At 35.4% G+C, this 13844-nt stretch overlaps 1 protein-coding gene across 1 annotated transcript in view; it reads right to left on the bottom strand.

Moving 5' to 3' along the window:
- Window positions 1-251: 251 nt before the first annotated feature.
- Window positions 252-13844, bottom strand: part of LOC136848514 (inactive ubiquitin carboxyl-terminal hydrolase MINDY-4B-like) — a 29900-nt gene continuing 16307 nt past the window's right edge. Inside the window, exons 5-11 of the mRNA XM_067120784.1 lie at window positions 10585-10750; window positions 7504-7569; window positions 6605-6675; window positions 5676-5826; window positions 2605-2807; window positions 1440-1568; window positions 252-1110 (exon numbers count right to left, since the gene is read on the bottom strand). Of these exons, the coding sequence (XP_066976885.1) occupies window positions 1062-1110; window positions 1440-1568; window positions 2605-2807; window positions 5676-5826; window positions 6605-6675; window positions 7504-7569; window positions 10585-10750 (835 nt within the window). The 3' untranslated portion in view covers window positions 252-1061. The remainder of the gene's footprint in view (window positions 1111-1439; window positions 1569-2604; window positions 2808-5675; window positions 5827-6604; window positions 6676-7503; window positions 7570-10584; window positions 10751-13844) is intronic.

Raw genomic sequence — 13844 nt, 5'->3', positions numbered from 1 at the left:
TGCTCCGAAGAAACTTCGGCGCATTTTTCATTTGTCTTCTTCATAAGCAATGATCAATTTGAAGAGCTGGGATTGTACTTTTGTTTTATATTCTACGAAGTAATGCTGTTACGTCATCCTTGAAAGTAATTTAAATGGACTATAAACGGTGTTTCTGAACTATGAGATAATATACGAGATTAACTATAAAGGTTTCAGGTGGTGAAGTTTATATTATTTAAAGGGTTTCGTATGTAAATAAAAGACGCCAATAGTTTTTTAGCATTTTATTAAAGCTTCCATCCTATGGTCTGACCATTTTTCAGTGACTATTAGGCAATGCATTGTCGATATATATACTGCGCATCTGTATTTGTACAATAATAGCTAAGCATTTACACAGGGACTTACGCAATGTAAATGTATACGTCATAGTTTGTGAGTGTAGGTACACACATACACACACACATGTATTATATGTATATATATGTATGTATGCGTATGTATACGTTTCTGCGTACGAATGTGTGTGTATAGTATATTAGTATTTGCATGTATGGAAGAGCAGAATTTGGACCTTATGTCACTAAAACTATGGCATAAACATTTTAGCAAAATACCTGATCTCTCCCTGTCACATATAGCATAATATTTGTCGCGCGCGTTATAAGCCTCTGCCTCGACTAATTGTATGTAGTACTAGCTCGTGTTTGAATTTGTCTCTAGTACCAGTCTTCTTTTTGGTCGTTTATCATTCAATTTTTTCTACGTTTTTTCTAATTACAAAGTCACTCACCGATTTTTATATGCCAAAGCTTATCTAATTATTTATATACAGCTCTCACACATACACATTCACATGATATAGCACTGGCTCGCATTTGAATATGTCTCTAGTATTAATCTTTCTTTGCTTGTTTTACATTTTATTTTTTCTAAGCTTTTCTGTATGGCAAAGTCACTCACCTATTTTTATACGCCAGATTTTGTCTAATTATTTATACACAACTCCTCTCACACATACACATTCGCACTGTAGAGTAAATATACGGTTTTCTTTTTCTGTTGTAATGATGATCTGTCTAAAAATAAGGCGTAGACCCGTGCCAGTCTATGTAAGCATCGTGCCATCTGTAATAGTAAAAAAATAGAATTAAGTGTTAGGTCAGTTGAAACCTGAATTTTATATATAAAAAGTCTGATATTAACTTTCGGCATTTTACCCCTTGGAGAATGTGATTCCAGATGATACCCCTATGACGTTAAGCACATCATATTCAAGGATGTTTAAACAGATCTTTAGACAGTATTATATCAAGCGTTGCCAATACACTTCCGAAGCCAAGAACTTTAACTTTATAGGAAAAGCTACAATAAAAATCCAGCTAGCGAAGAAAGATTCGGTACCCCGGTTACAATGAACGTTGATTTATTCTTTTTAATACCTTGTAACAACTTACTTTGTCCTGATGACGTTTTCAAGCACCGGAGGGCCAGCCTCCTCCCTCACTGGCTGTTCCCTCGTGTCCACAGTAAGGAAAGTGGGCGTGATCTGTCCTCCGCTGCACGAGTAATAATAGATGTCGAATCTGTAAGATGAAATTACGATAAACTTCATTACGGTATAACTTTGTTAGCTTTTGAGCTTTGTTGTCGCTCATTAACCTCCTCATCTACCCTGTCATGAGACCGATATGACTGCACATGGGGATGGGTCTAAAACTACCGAAGTCTTTCTAGCAGTGAATGACTAAAGACTTGAATTTAACATCGATCCGATGTTCCACGACGACATTTCCTTGCGTGTTTTAACAATTTGTACTTAATCATAGTAACAATCAGATTAATTAGTAACAAAATAGAAGTAGCACATGCTTGTTAGGGCAATGTCAAACGAGTGCAAACATATGCGACTAATTCTGACGCCAGTTTGGTATTTGGTGTCAAGTTGGGTTTAGGGTACTAAAAGAAAACAGATAACATGTCTGCAAAGTAACAAAATTTAGAGATAGTATTTTTTAAAATGCAATTAACCGTATTAATGGGTTCAGACGATCAAACCAGCTTCAAGTGGTCTCATACAAAAGCATACACGGGCGGTTACAGGCAATTAGGCTGAAAATTTTTTTTAAATATTTTCTTATAATCGATTACTTTTAAATGTTTTTCATTAAGAAACTATCCCTTCTTTTCACCCTAAACTGAAAGCATAGCAACCAATTATTTATTAATGCGTTAATTTATTGTTTTCTTTTTTAATGGGAGATGTCTTCTGTCTGTATTTCCCTTTATATTCTGTTATTGTTTTCAGATGAACACCATATTCTTTGGAGGCTTGAATTCCAAGTCACTGGCCCCTGTGGGCTTGTTCCATATGAACAGGTTGATCTTCTGAATAATAATAATAATAATAATAATAATAATAATAATAATAATAATAATAATAATAATATATTTGACTTCAAATGAGTATATATAAGTTAAAGAAATAATACAGCACAGTACTTTCAAAGAAGAAGAAGAAGAAGAAGTAACCATTTATTTGGTCATGGTCGAAGGACAGTTGGAACTTTTCAGCCTTCCATTTTAATTTTTAAGTCTACAAAACTTTAGACTGATTCTCACGTCTTCTCTGCGTGATAGTTCCTGATGAGCTCCCTGTTCGGACTGAAGAGGATTCCGTAGCTGTGGCCGTTGCATCTGGTGACCCACAGCGGGAGAGAGGGCGTCTTCAGCCGCGATCCGACTTCGGAGCTCTCGCCGTCTGCCGTTGACCCGACGAGCAGCCCGATCTCGCACCTGGATAGAACTCCCGTCCTCATCTTGGCCTGTGAAAATCGGGGATTATGCCGTTCAAAAATGGAGGCTGATTTAGTGTCCAAATGATACACAGCGAGAAAGTGTGCTATATATATATATATATATATATATATATATATATATATATATATATATATATATATATATATATATATATATATATATATATATATATATATATATATATATATATATGTGTGTGTGTGTGTGTGTGTGTGTGTGTGTGTGTGTGTGTGTGTGCAGTATGGAAGAGTCAGCTAAGGAAACTGTTCACACTGAAAAAAGTTATTAATACTACATGTCAATTAATACAGTTATATTCCTTCTAATCTTGCAGTCGTTGTAGTTGTTCTAATAACAGCCTGGTCTTCTGCAAGCGTAAACTCTTTATGGAATTTTCCAGTATGGTTTCGTTAAATTATATCGTATTCCGATTCGCAATTTGGTAGGGTGATCTCTATATCAAGCTTCGCAATTCTCTACCAGCTTCTGTTTTCTAGTTTTTGTAACATTTCTTCCTTCAAGAAGCAGGTCTAACGATTTGTTTATGGTACAGCCTCGCCATTGTTCCCCGCTTCCTTTTTTTCGTTTTCAGGCCTGGGCTAGAAAAAGACAATTAAGTTTTCCTTACCGTTGACCTTCTTATGTGATGGTTCTCGTACTCTCAAAGCGATCGAAAGGCCCCAAGTCTTTTCTTCGCTGTGTCTTATTATTATTCTTTATTCCTTTAATCCTTCATGAAGGTAAGGCTCCATACATCCCATATAAGCTGTCACTCTTGTTTTAGGTTGCTGCGTGAATCCGAGATTGTTTTGTTTTGCTCCTTTGTTTTATGTGAAAGAAAACTATTGTGCCGACTTTGTCTGTCTGTCAGCACTTAATTCTGTCCGCACTCAGATCTTAAAAACTGCTGAGGCTAGAGGGCTGCAAATTGGTATGTTGATCATCCACCCTCCAATCACCAAACATTCCAAATTGCAACCCTCTAGTCTCAGTAATTTTTATTCTATTTAAGGTTAAAGTTAGCCATAATCGTGCTTCTGGAAACAATATAGGAAAGGCCACCACCGGGCCGTGGTTAAAGTTTCATGGGCGGCGGCTCATACAGCATTATACCGAGACCACCGAAAGATAGATCTATTTTCGGTGGCCTTGATTATACAATGTACAGAAAACTCGATTTCGAAGAAGACACTTCGGTGCATTTTTTTGCTTTTTTTTTATTGTTAAGCTAACTCCTGCTGCTCTTGGAAAGTAAAAACAAATTCTTCTTTTTTATTGGATGTGATTTGGTCCTTTAAATTTTCGTTCAGATGGCGCGTTAGGAGCAAATGTGTTCAGTGTTTCAAGTACTCCCAATTGCAGAGGACGTTTATTTTATATTGATGCTGTTATCATTGTCATTTTCATTCGATACATCTACAAAACAGCTGAGGAGGAGGTTTTACCTAACATTTCATCTTATTTTTAATTCATAATTCGCCCATTTACCTTCAGCGACTCTGAGGCTAATTGTAGAATCTCCCTTTTTTATGCGTTTTCATTTAAGCTTCCCAATATCGTTATGCTTCGTTTTGGTTATCGAAAGAGATCTGTCGATGCGCTAATGAGCCTTCGAAGGGATACGAAGCCTACCCTAGATTCTTTGTTAGATTATCAACACAGAGACCTGAAAACTTCCTTAGTGAACGGAGCTTTAATATCTTGTTTTACGCTATCTGCGATTCTAATTACATTTCTCTTAGACTGACGTTACCCGAGCCATCTCTCCTCCGTTATTTTTCATTTTCTGTTCTATTTTTTATTTATTTATTTATTTGTTTATTTATTTATTTATTCATTTATTCATTTATTTATTTTATTTATTTATTTATTAATTAATTTATTTATTTTTTGCTTTCCACATCAGTAGACAAATCTGTTTTGGCAACATTTTCTTAAAACTTCTACCCATAATGTTCTTTCGTCTGTGAAGTGTTTTCAGATTCCTTGATGATCTGAGTAGTCTGTATCCTGTTTACATAAGATTCCTACTATATAAAATTCAGTTACTTTATCATTGCATGAATATTACAGTTAATTTTGGTTTTTGATTAAATTATGCTTGTTTGCGCATTATGACTTGGTCATCTTTTCCATCTATATCTGGAAACCTTTCAGCATCTTTCGGCTTTAATCCTGCTATAGCAAGTCATTGTCTCGTTAGATGATTGACTGATGTTAACTGGCGTCACAGAAACTCTAGTCATCGACGCCGCGTTTCGTTAACTATGGACGCTTTTCTGAAGTGTTTACAATGTCACAAATTTTGTGCATGAATAAAAGGATTGAAGAAGTTTCGAAGAATATAAAGAAATATATCATGGACTGACCCTTTCAAATTAGTAATTTTAAATTATGCAGGTTGTTTTAATTTTATTTAATTTCCCCTGTATTCAGTACTGTAATCCAGCAGTCTTGGTTAGTTTTCACTTCTACAGAATGAACAAGATTTTAGATATTCCAAAACACTTGGCAGAGTTTCTAAGGTAACAGCTTACAAACCCATGACGTTCCCAAATTTCAAATTGCATTACTAGATAATTCCAAATAGTCTGAAATGCTAGGCAAAGAAACCAGTGGTTTTAAAAGACAAATGTGCCTAGGTAAACCTAAACACCCTCGAAGTTTTAAGGAAATTTTCAAGGTTAGAACGCCTATGAAACATATAATGTCGAGAGAATTATTGAGAATTTTAGTACTAAACAGGAAAACATCGGCCTGAAAAAAATCATACCAGTTGACCCGCAGCGTCTGTTTTCATTTAAATCATGGCTTCTAAACTGAATTCCGTCGACACTGATCAAAACAGGAACGAAATCCGAACCGACTCTTACCGCTCGTTGCGTGCTTCCCTCGAAGATGATTCCGTTGTGCAAATGTTTTGTGGCCCTTCCCGCAATCATGAGGTTCGCCACACAGGGATGAATATTCCCCGAAATCTGGACCAAGGTGAGGTCTTTGTCTCCCTCCAGATCCTCTTTTAACCTGGAGAATAATGGAGGATACTCGTTAAGTCTACGCTGATGGCTTTTAGGAAAGCAGGGACATGTATTTGTCTAAATTATCTATTTTCTATTAATGGAATTTTGGAAAAGATTATAAGACAAGAGTGGATAATCATGTAGTCGTATTTTAACGGTTTTACAAACTTTTAGGTGTATATGAAATATTATCAATGAATAGAGAGGAATGTCATTTTCTTCGTAGTTTAATGATGAGGGAGAAATAGCAATGTAAAGTTCTTCATATTTTGTCAACGAATAAATAAGCGGTTTTCGAAACAATGAAGAATTTGTTGAGATCATAAAATTATACATTGCTGTGCGTTATTGGTTTGTATTTTTGTATATATATATATATATATATATATATATATATATATATATATATATATATATATATATATATATATATATATATATATATATATATATATATATATATATATATATATATATATATATATATATATATATATATATATATATATATATATATATATATATTAACAGTGACCTATGAACGCATAAATAGCCTAAGTTGATATGTATGTATATATATATATATATATATATATATATATATATATATATATATGCGTGTGTGTGTGTGTGTGTGTGTAAGTGTTCTTGCATACGTCACATGCATGCAGACATGGCGCACAAAATACATTTATGTAAATGCACAACATATAAGTCTGGGTTAATGTATGGACCTGTGAAAAAGTGAGAGAGAGAGAGAGAGACGCTACTTGTAAACTCACCTATCAAAACCTCTAGATAAAACCAGACTGTAAAGCGCCAGTAGAATTCCATTTCCCTCCTCACAAAAGAACTGTAAAGAGAAATGTCAAAAGCCATTTTTAATACGAAATATAATGGTTCTGTGATGGTGAAAGCGATATGCAGGTAACAGAATTATGTTTTAGTGTCTATCATAGTTCAGTGCAAGATAGTTGTAAACTGAAAATAGAAAACGCATAGCATTAAATTTTATGATGATTTCATTCATATTTGCTTTCCAAAAGCAGTGAGGAATAGTTGTAAGCAGTGTACTAAAACTGACATTATGTTCTGTGGTTGGCAGTAATCTAATTCTCGCCGACTGCTCAGTAAAACAAAATAGTGATAACATTACGGTGGTAGCAGAATTTTCTGGGTATTATTATTATTATATTATCATTATTATTGTTATTATCATTATTGTTTTTATTAATATTAACCGACACCCTTATGGAACAAGTCAAATTCCACGACTTTAAATAAATAAACTAACACACACCCAGACACACACACACACACACACACACACACATATATATATATATATATATATATATATATATATATATATGTGTGTGTGTGTGTGTAATATAATGTATGTGTATATATACATACACATTTATACATACACACACACACACACACACACACACACATATATATATATATATATATATATATATATATATATATATATATATATATATATATATATATATATATATTGATAAGTATATATATATTTATATATAATATATATATAAATGTATATATATAAATATATTTATATATATAAATATACATTTATATATATATACAATTATATACATATATATATGTATGTATATATATGCACATGTGTAAATTCCCTAATACTTACCTCGTAAAGGTACGTCTTAATGCAGGAGTAGAGATCCTCTTGTTTACGAAATTGGAAGATCTGGATCTGAAAAATGAGGATAGTGATAAACGGTAATGGTAAATGAATGATAATTATAATGATTTGGAGAATGATAATGATTAATAATTTGTCAGAGGGTTTCCTGATGTGGTATGCTTAATCATTCAAATATAAGCAAAGCTAGTTATCACTTATTATTCTTCACCGTGGGGAAATAGAACCGTCAATGCACCTCGCGTGGTGCACTGCATGCATTGCTAAAGGGTGTCTGTAGTGGCCCTCACTTTTTAGCCTTTTACTTTACCTCCGTTCCCGCCTCCTTTCTTCACTCTTGCTATCCAATTTCTCTAACTATTAATTCTTAGCGCAAATGAGAGATTGTACTCCCAGTTCCACCTTGAGATAATTGTACTTCACCTTTATTTTCTGTATCTCTTTATTTTACTTACCTACACTACAACTCCCTTTTTTCACTATCTTAAACACTGAATGGTCGAAAGTGCTCCAGTGGTTGGATTTACAGCCTAAATTTCGTACAATCAAACCTGTTCTTCTCTTAGGTGAAAGGGAGACCATTTTTTTTCTTTTGTTCATTGAAATACTGACATGAGATGCACCTTTTGCTCATTGAAAGACTGGTATGAGATACACCTTCTGTTCATTGAAAGACTGACATGAGATGCACCTTTTGCTCATTGGAAGACTGACATGAGATGCACCTTTTTGTTCATTGAAAGACTGACATGAGATGCACCTTTTGCTCATTGGAAGACTGACATGAGATGCACCTTTTTGTTCATTGAAAGACTGACATGAGATGCACCTTTTGCTCACTGAAAAACTGACATGAGGTGCACCTTTTGCTCATTGAAAGACTGACATGAGATGCACCTTTTGCTCATTTAAAGACTGACATAAGATGCACCTTTTGCTCTTTGAAAGACTGACATGAGATTCACCTTTTGGTCATTGAAAGACTGACATGAGATTCACCTTTTGGTCATAGAAAGACTGACATGAGATTCACCTTTTGGTCATTGAAAGACTGACATGAGATTCACCTTTTGCTCATTGAAAGACTGCTATGAGATTCACCTTCTCATTGAAAGATTGACATGAGATTCATCTTTTGGTCATTGAAAGACTGACATGAGATTCATCTTTTGTTCATTGAAAGACTGACATGAGATTCACCTTTTGGTCATTGAAAGACTGACATTAGATTCACCTTTTGGTCATTGAAAGACTGACATGAGATTCACCTTTTGGTCATTGAAAGACTGACATGAGATTCACCTTTTGGTCATTGAAAGACTGACATGAGATTCACCTTTTGCTCATTGAAAGACTGCTATGAGATTCACCTTCTCATTGAAAGATTGACATGAGATTCACCTTTTGGTCATTGAAAGACTGACATGAGATTCATCTTTTGTTCATTGAAAGACTGACATGAGATTCACCTTTTGGTCATTGAAAGACTGACATTAGATTCACCTTTTGGTCATTGAAAGACTGACATGAGATTCACCTTTTGGTCATTGAAAGACTAACATGAGATTCACCTTTTGGTCATTGAAAGACTGACATTAGATTCACTTTCTGCTCATTGAAAGACTAACATGAGATTCACCTTTTGCTCACTGAAAGACTGACATGAGATACACCGTTTGTTCATTGAAAGACTGACATGAGATGCACCTTTTGTTCATTGAAAGACTAACATGAGATTCACCTTTTGTTCATTGAAAGACTGACATGAGATGCACCTTTTGTTCATTGAAAGACTAACATGAGATGCACTTCTTGTTCATTGAAAGACTGACATGAGATTCACCTTTTGTTCACTGAAGGATTGACATAAGATGCACCTTTTAGTCATTGAAAGCCTGACATGAGATTCACCTTTTGTTTACTGAAAGACTGAGATGAGATGCACCTTTTGCTCGGTGAAAGATTGACATGAGATGCCCTTTTGTTCATTGAAAGACTGACATGAGATGCACCTGTTGTTCATTGAAAGACTGACATAAGATTCACCTTTTATTCATTGAAAGACTGACATGAGATGCACCGTTTGCTCATTGAAAGACTGACATGAGATGCATCTTTTGCTCATTGAAGGCCTGACATGAGATGCGCCTTTTTCTCATTGGAAGACTGACACGAGATGCACCTTTTGCTCGTTGAAAGTCTGACATGAGATTTACCTTTTACTCATTGAAAGACTGACATGAGATGCACCTTTTGTTCATTGAAAGACTGACATGAGATGCACCTTTTTCTCATTGGAAGACTGACATGAGATGCACCTTTTGCTCATTGAAAGTCTGACATGAAATTTACCTTTTACTTATTGAAAGACTGACATGAGATGCACCTTTTGTTCATTGAAAGACTGACATGAGATGCACCTTTTGCTCATTGAAAGTCTGACATGAGATTCACCTTTTACTCATTGAAAGACTGACATGAGATGCACCTTTTGTTTATTGAAAGACTGACATGAGATGCACCTTTTGCTCATTGAAAGACTGACATGAGATTCACCTATTGTTCATTGCAAGATTGACGTAAGATGCCCTTTTGTTCATTGAAAGACTAACATGAGATGCACCTTTTGCTCACTGAAACTCTGACATGAGATTTACCTTTTACTCATTGAAAGACTGACATGAGATGCCCCTTTTGTTCATTGAAAGACTGACATGAGATGCACCTTTTGCTCATTGAAAGACTGACGTGAGATGCACCTTTTGCTCATTGAAAGACTGACATGAGAGTCACCTTTTGTTCGTTGAAAGACTGACATGAGATGCACCATTTGTTCATTGAAAGACTGACATGAGATGCACCATTCGTTCATTGAGAGACTGACATGAGATGCACCATTTGTTCATTGAAAGACTGATATGAGTGTCACCATTTGTTCATTGAAAGACTGACATGAGTGGCACCATTTGTTCATTGAAAGACTGACATGAGTGGCACCATTTGTTCATTGAAAGACTGACATGAGTTGCAGCAAAACTAACCAAAACTTTAATCGATAATCCTCACCCTTTCTGTGCATCCGTCAGACTGATAATGTTCTGAAGAGTTGACGTTAAAATTGTCTCCACACAGACAGACGACGGCCGACCTCCTCTCTCCAGCTTTCCAGAGGAAATCGGTCAGAGCCACAGCCAGAGATTCCTCCTGAGCTCTGGCTGCCACAGAGAGTTTGCTGAAAACACAAACAGTCGAATGAAAGTATCAGAGAACATGTCTAACCCATTTCAGCTTCACCATAGATCGCCAGTGGCACACTACTAATTCCGATGGTGAATTTTCGCTGCAACAGATTTGTTAGAATGCGAAAGGTTGCTTAGGTGAAAATATTCTACTTGCTACATCTATTTCAGATTCGATGAGAGAGAGAGAGAGAGAGAGAGAGAGAGAGAGAGAGAGAGAGAGAGAGAGAGAGAGAGAGTTGTGAAACAAAAAGGAACTCTATTTCAAGTTGAAAATATCAATATCTTTTGATTTTTTCATTGCAACTAAATCCTGCAAAAGATGGACAGCTTTAGTTAAGCGCCAAAAACTGAATCACAACAACCATCATGGCTGTCAAATTTTGATATTGCGTGCACACTTCAAAAATCGTCCTCCTTTGAAATCTCTACTCAATACGTGCAATTTGTCAATAAATTTTGGTCACGATTTTTTTTTTTTTGGCGCCACGATAAGCTGTTGCAAATCTGAATGCCTTTTGGTCTTATATATACTTTAGTTCATATTTATAACTCCAATAACAGTACATATTACTGTAAATAAGTGGGACATCCACACATAATGAGGAATTGGCTGCGATTATAAGATTATACATAACTGTGCATTATTGATTTGACTTATATATACATATATATATGTGTGTGTATATATATAAACATAAATCAAACCAATAATGCATTTTTATGTATATTCTTATAATCTCAACCAGTTCCTCATTACGTATATATATACATATATATAGATATATATATATATAACCACCGAGACTTATGAACTTATAAATAGTTTACTGTATATATGTATATATACATGTATGTATTCCTACATGCATAGATGATATCTATGCTTCTCAGACAACAAAGGAAACAAACAGAGACGGTAGAATGTTGTATTGCAGAAGGTTTTCATGCCCCTCTTCAGCTGACTCGTGAGGGGCGCAAATGATGCTGAAATTACTGGATGAGGAGCATAAGGTAGAGCCTTCTCAATTAACGACTGATTTTTGCGTACTATCGACTGAGATGCCTCTTTCCATTAGCTCATTCTCTCCGGGTCTGTTACCACACTATAATCACCCATACAAGCAATCCTCCCGCAGCGGGGTAGTGCCTCCAGAGCGCCTCACGGGGTGCACTGTAGGCATTACTAAAGGTTCTTTGCAGTGTCCCTTCGGCCCCTAGCTGCAACCCCCTTTCGTTCCTTTTACTTTACCTCCATCCTTGTTATCTTTCTTCCATCTTGCAATCCACCCTCTCCTGACAATTATTTCCTAGTGGAACTGCGAGGTTTTCCTCCTGTTACACATTTCAAACCTACCTACTCTCAATGTCCTTTCCAGCGCTGAATGACCCCATAGGTCCCAGTGCTTGGCCTTTGTCCTGAACTCTATATCCATACAAGCAATATGGAAACAAATTCGTTTCAGTGAAAATTACTGCGCACAAAACCAATGCATCACCCCACGGGAACTTTAAATTTAAGAAACTCCACATATAGCATGTTTCCACCCGATTTCAACTTTTAGAAAAATCTTCGGGAAGTCTGTCTTTGTGCGCGAATTCGTGACAGGTATTTCTGGAAAACTTTGATAAGAAAGACGTATCCTCACGCGAACGCTGTAAAATAAAATGGTATTGATTTAGGACAGCCATTGAGGAAATTGCGACATTGCTTGAGATATTAGGCTTAATGGCTGTTTTTGGGGGTGATATTTGCGCGAGAAGAAATACTGTCGTAAAAGTAAGGACGCAAAGAGCCACTTAATGTCATATTCATTTCGCGGTTTGGTTTTGAAAATTGATTATCTTGCCTTTGTCTGTGGACTAGTAGAGTAATCACGATGTTATTCTAATAATTATTTTTTCTGTTTTTCCAACATCTCCTCTTTTGCAAATTAGTATTCTGTCCTATGGAAGATTGCCTGGCTCTTTGTGTCTATTTTTTTGTTTGTTTGTTGCACTGTGATTAATAATAATAATAATAATAATAATAATAATAATAATAATAATAATAATAATAATAATAATAATAATAATAATAATAATAAGAGACAGACTAGCTTGACATCACTTGAGGAAACTATCCTGAAGAATCAGTTTGATTTGCAAGTCTTCTGAAATCATCTTATGTTCTGTACACGCCATTCATTAGTACTGGAACCGTTCAGTACGTCGTTCAAGAGAAGAAGGAATATTGAGAGAAATAATTGTGGGAATACTTGGCAACACGAACTGCAAGATGGTAAAATCGTCCTCATGCTAAATATAAAAAATTTAAAAAATCGTTCGTTTCGTAAAACACTTAATAATCGCTAATAATCAAGATCCCTTGAATATTTATTGATTTAATTACACGGAAAATTTTCGATACATGACTTTGATGAAATGCGTAGCGGGAGTGTTGAATGTCACGACAAAAACTGATCATGTTTACTTCATTTTTATGGAAAATGTACCGGAAGTGGTCGGTATCGCAATGAGAATTTATATTCACGTGGGACACCTTGATACAAATAATTCAGGTTTTTTTTTCATGTTATCTACTTCGTCTTTGGAAGCTTGCGTGAGAATCTTTAACTTTTTACTCAATATTTTCTTTCCCGCATGAAAAAGAAAATAGATTGGTTATTATTCTTAATTATACCTGCTCCTCTTCCTTCGCAATTGATATTTTTTTTAATTATACCTTCGCTTTATGATACATATGTTCTGTGAATGGCAGTCAAACAAGTGAAAATCCTGAAACAAGTAAACTTGCAAAGCGTGGTTGAGCATTTAAGCGTTCTATTGTGCCGGCTTTATCTGTCCGTCGGCACTTTATTCTGTCCGCCCTCAGATCTTAAAAACTACTGGGGCCAGAGGGCTGCAAATTGGTATATTAATCATCCACCCTCCAATCATCAAACATACCAAATTGCAGCCCTCTAGCCTTAGTAATTCTTATTTTATTTAAGGTTAAGGTTAGCCATAATCGTTATTCTGGCAACGATATAGGATAGGCCACCACCGGGCCATGGTTAAAGTTTCATGACCGCGGCTCATACAGCA

Source organism: Macrobrachium rosenbergii, chromosome 19 (genome assembly GCF_040412425.1).
Source record: "Macrobrachium rosenbergii isolate ZJJX-2024 chromosome 19, ASM4041242v1, whole genome shotgun sequence".
NCBI lineage: Eukaryota > Metazoa > Arthropoda > Malacostraca > Decapoda > Palaemonidae > Macrobrachium > Macrobrachium rosenbergii.
The sequence above is the reverse complement of the archived record's forward strand: the minus strand, read 5'-3'. Positions and strand labels throughout refer to the sequence as shown.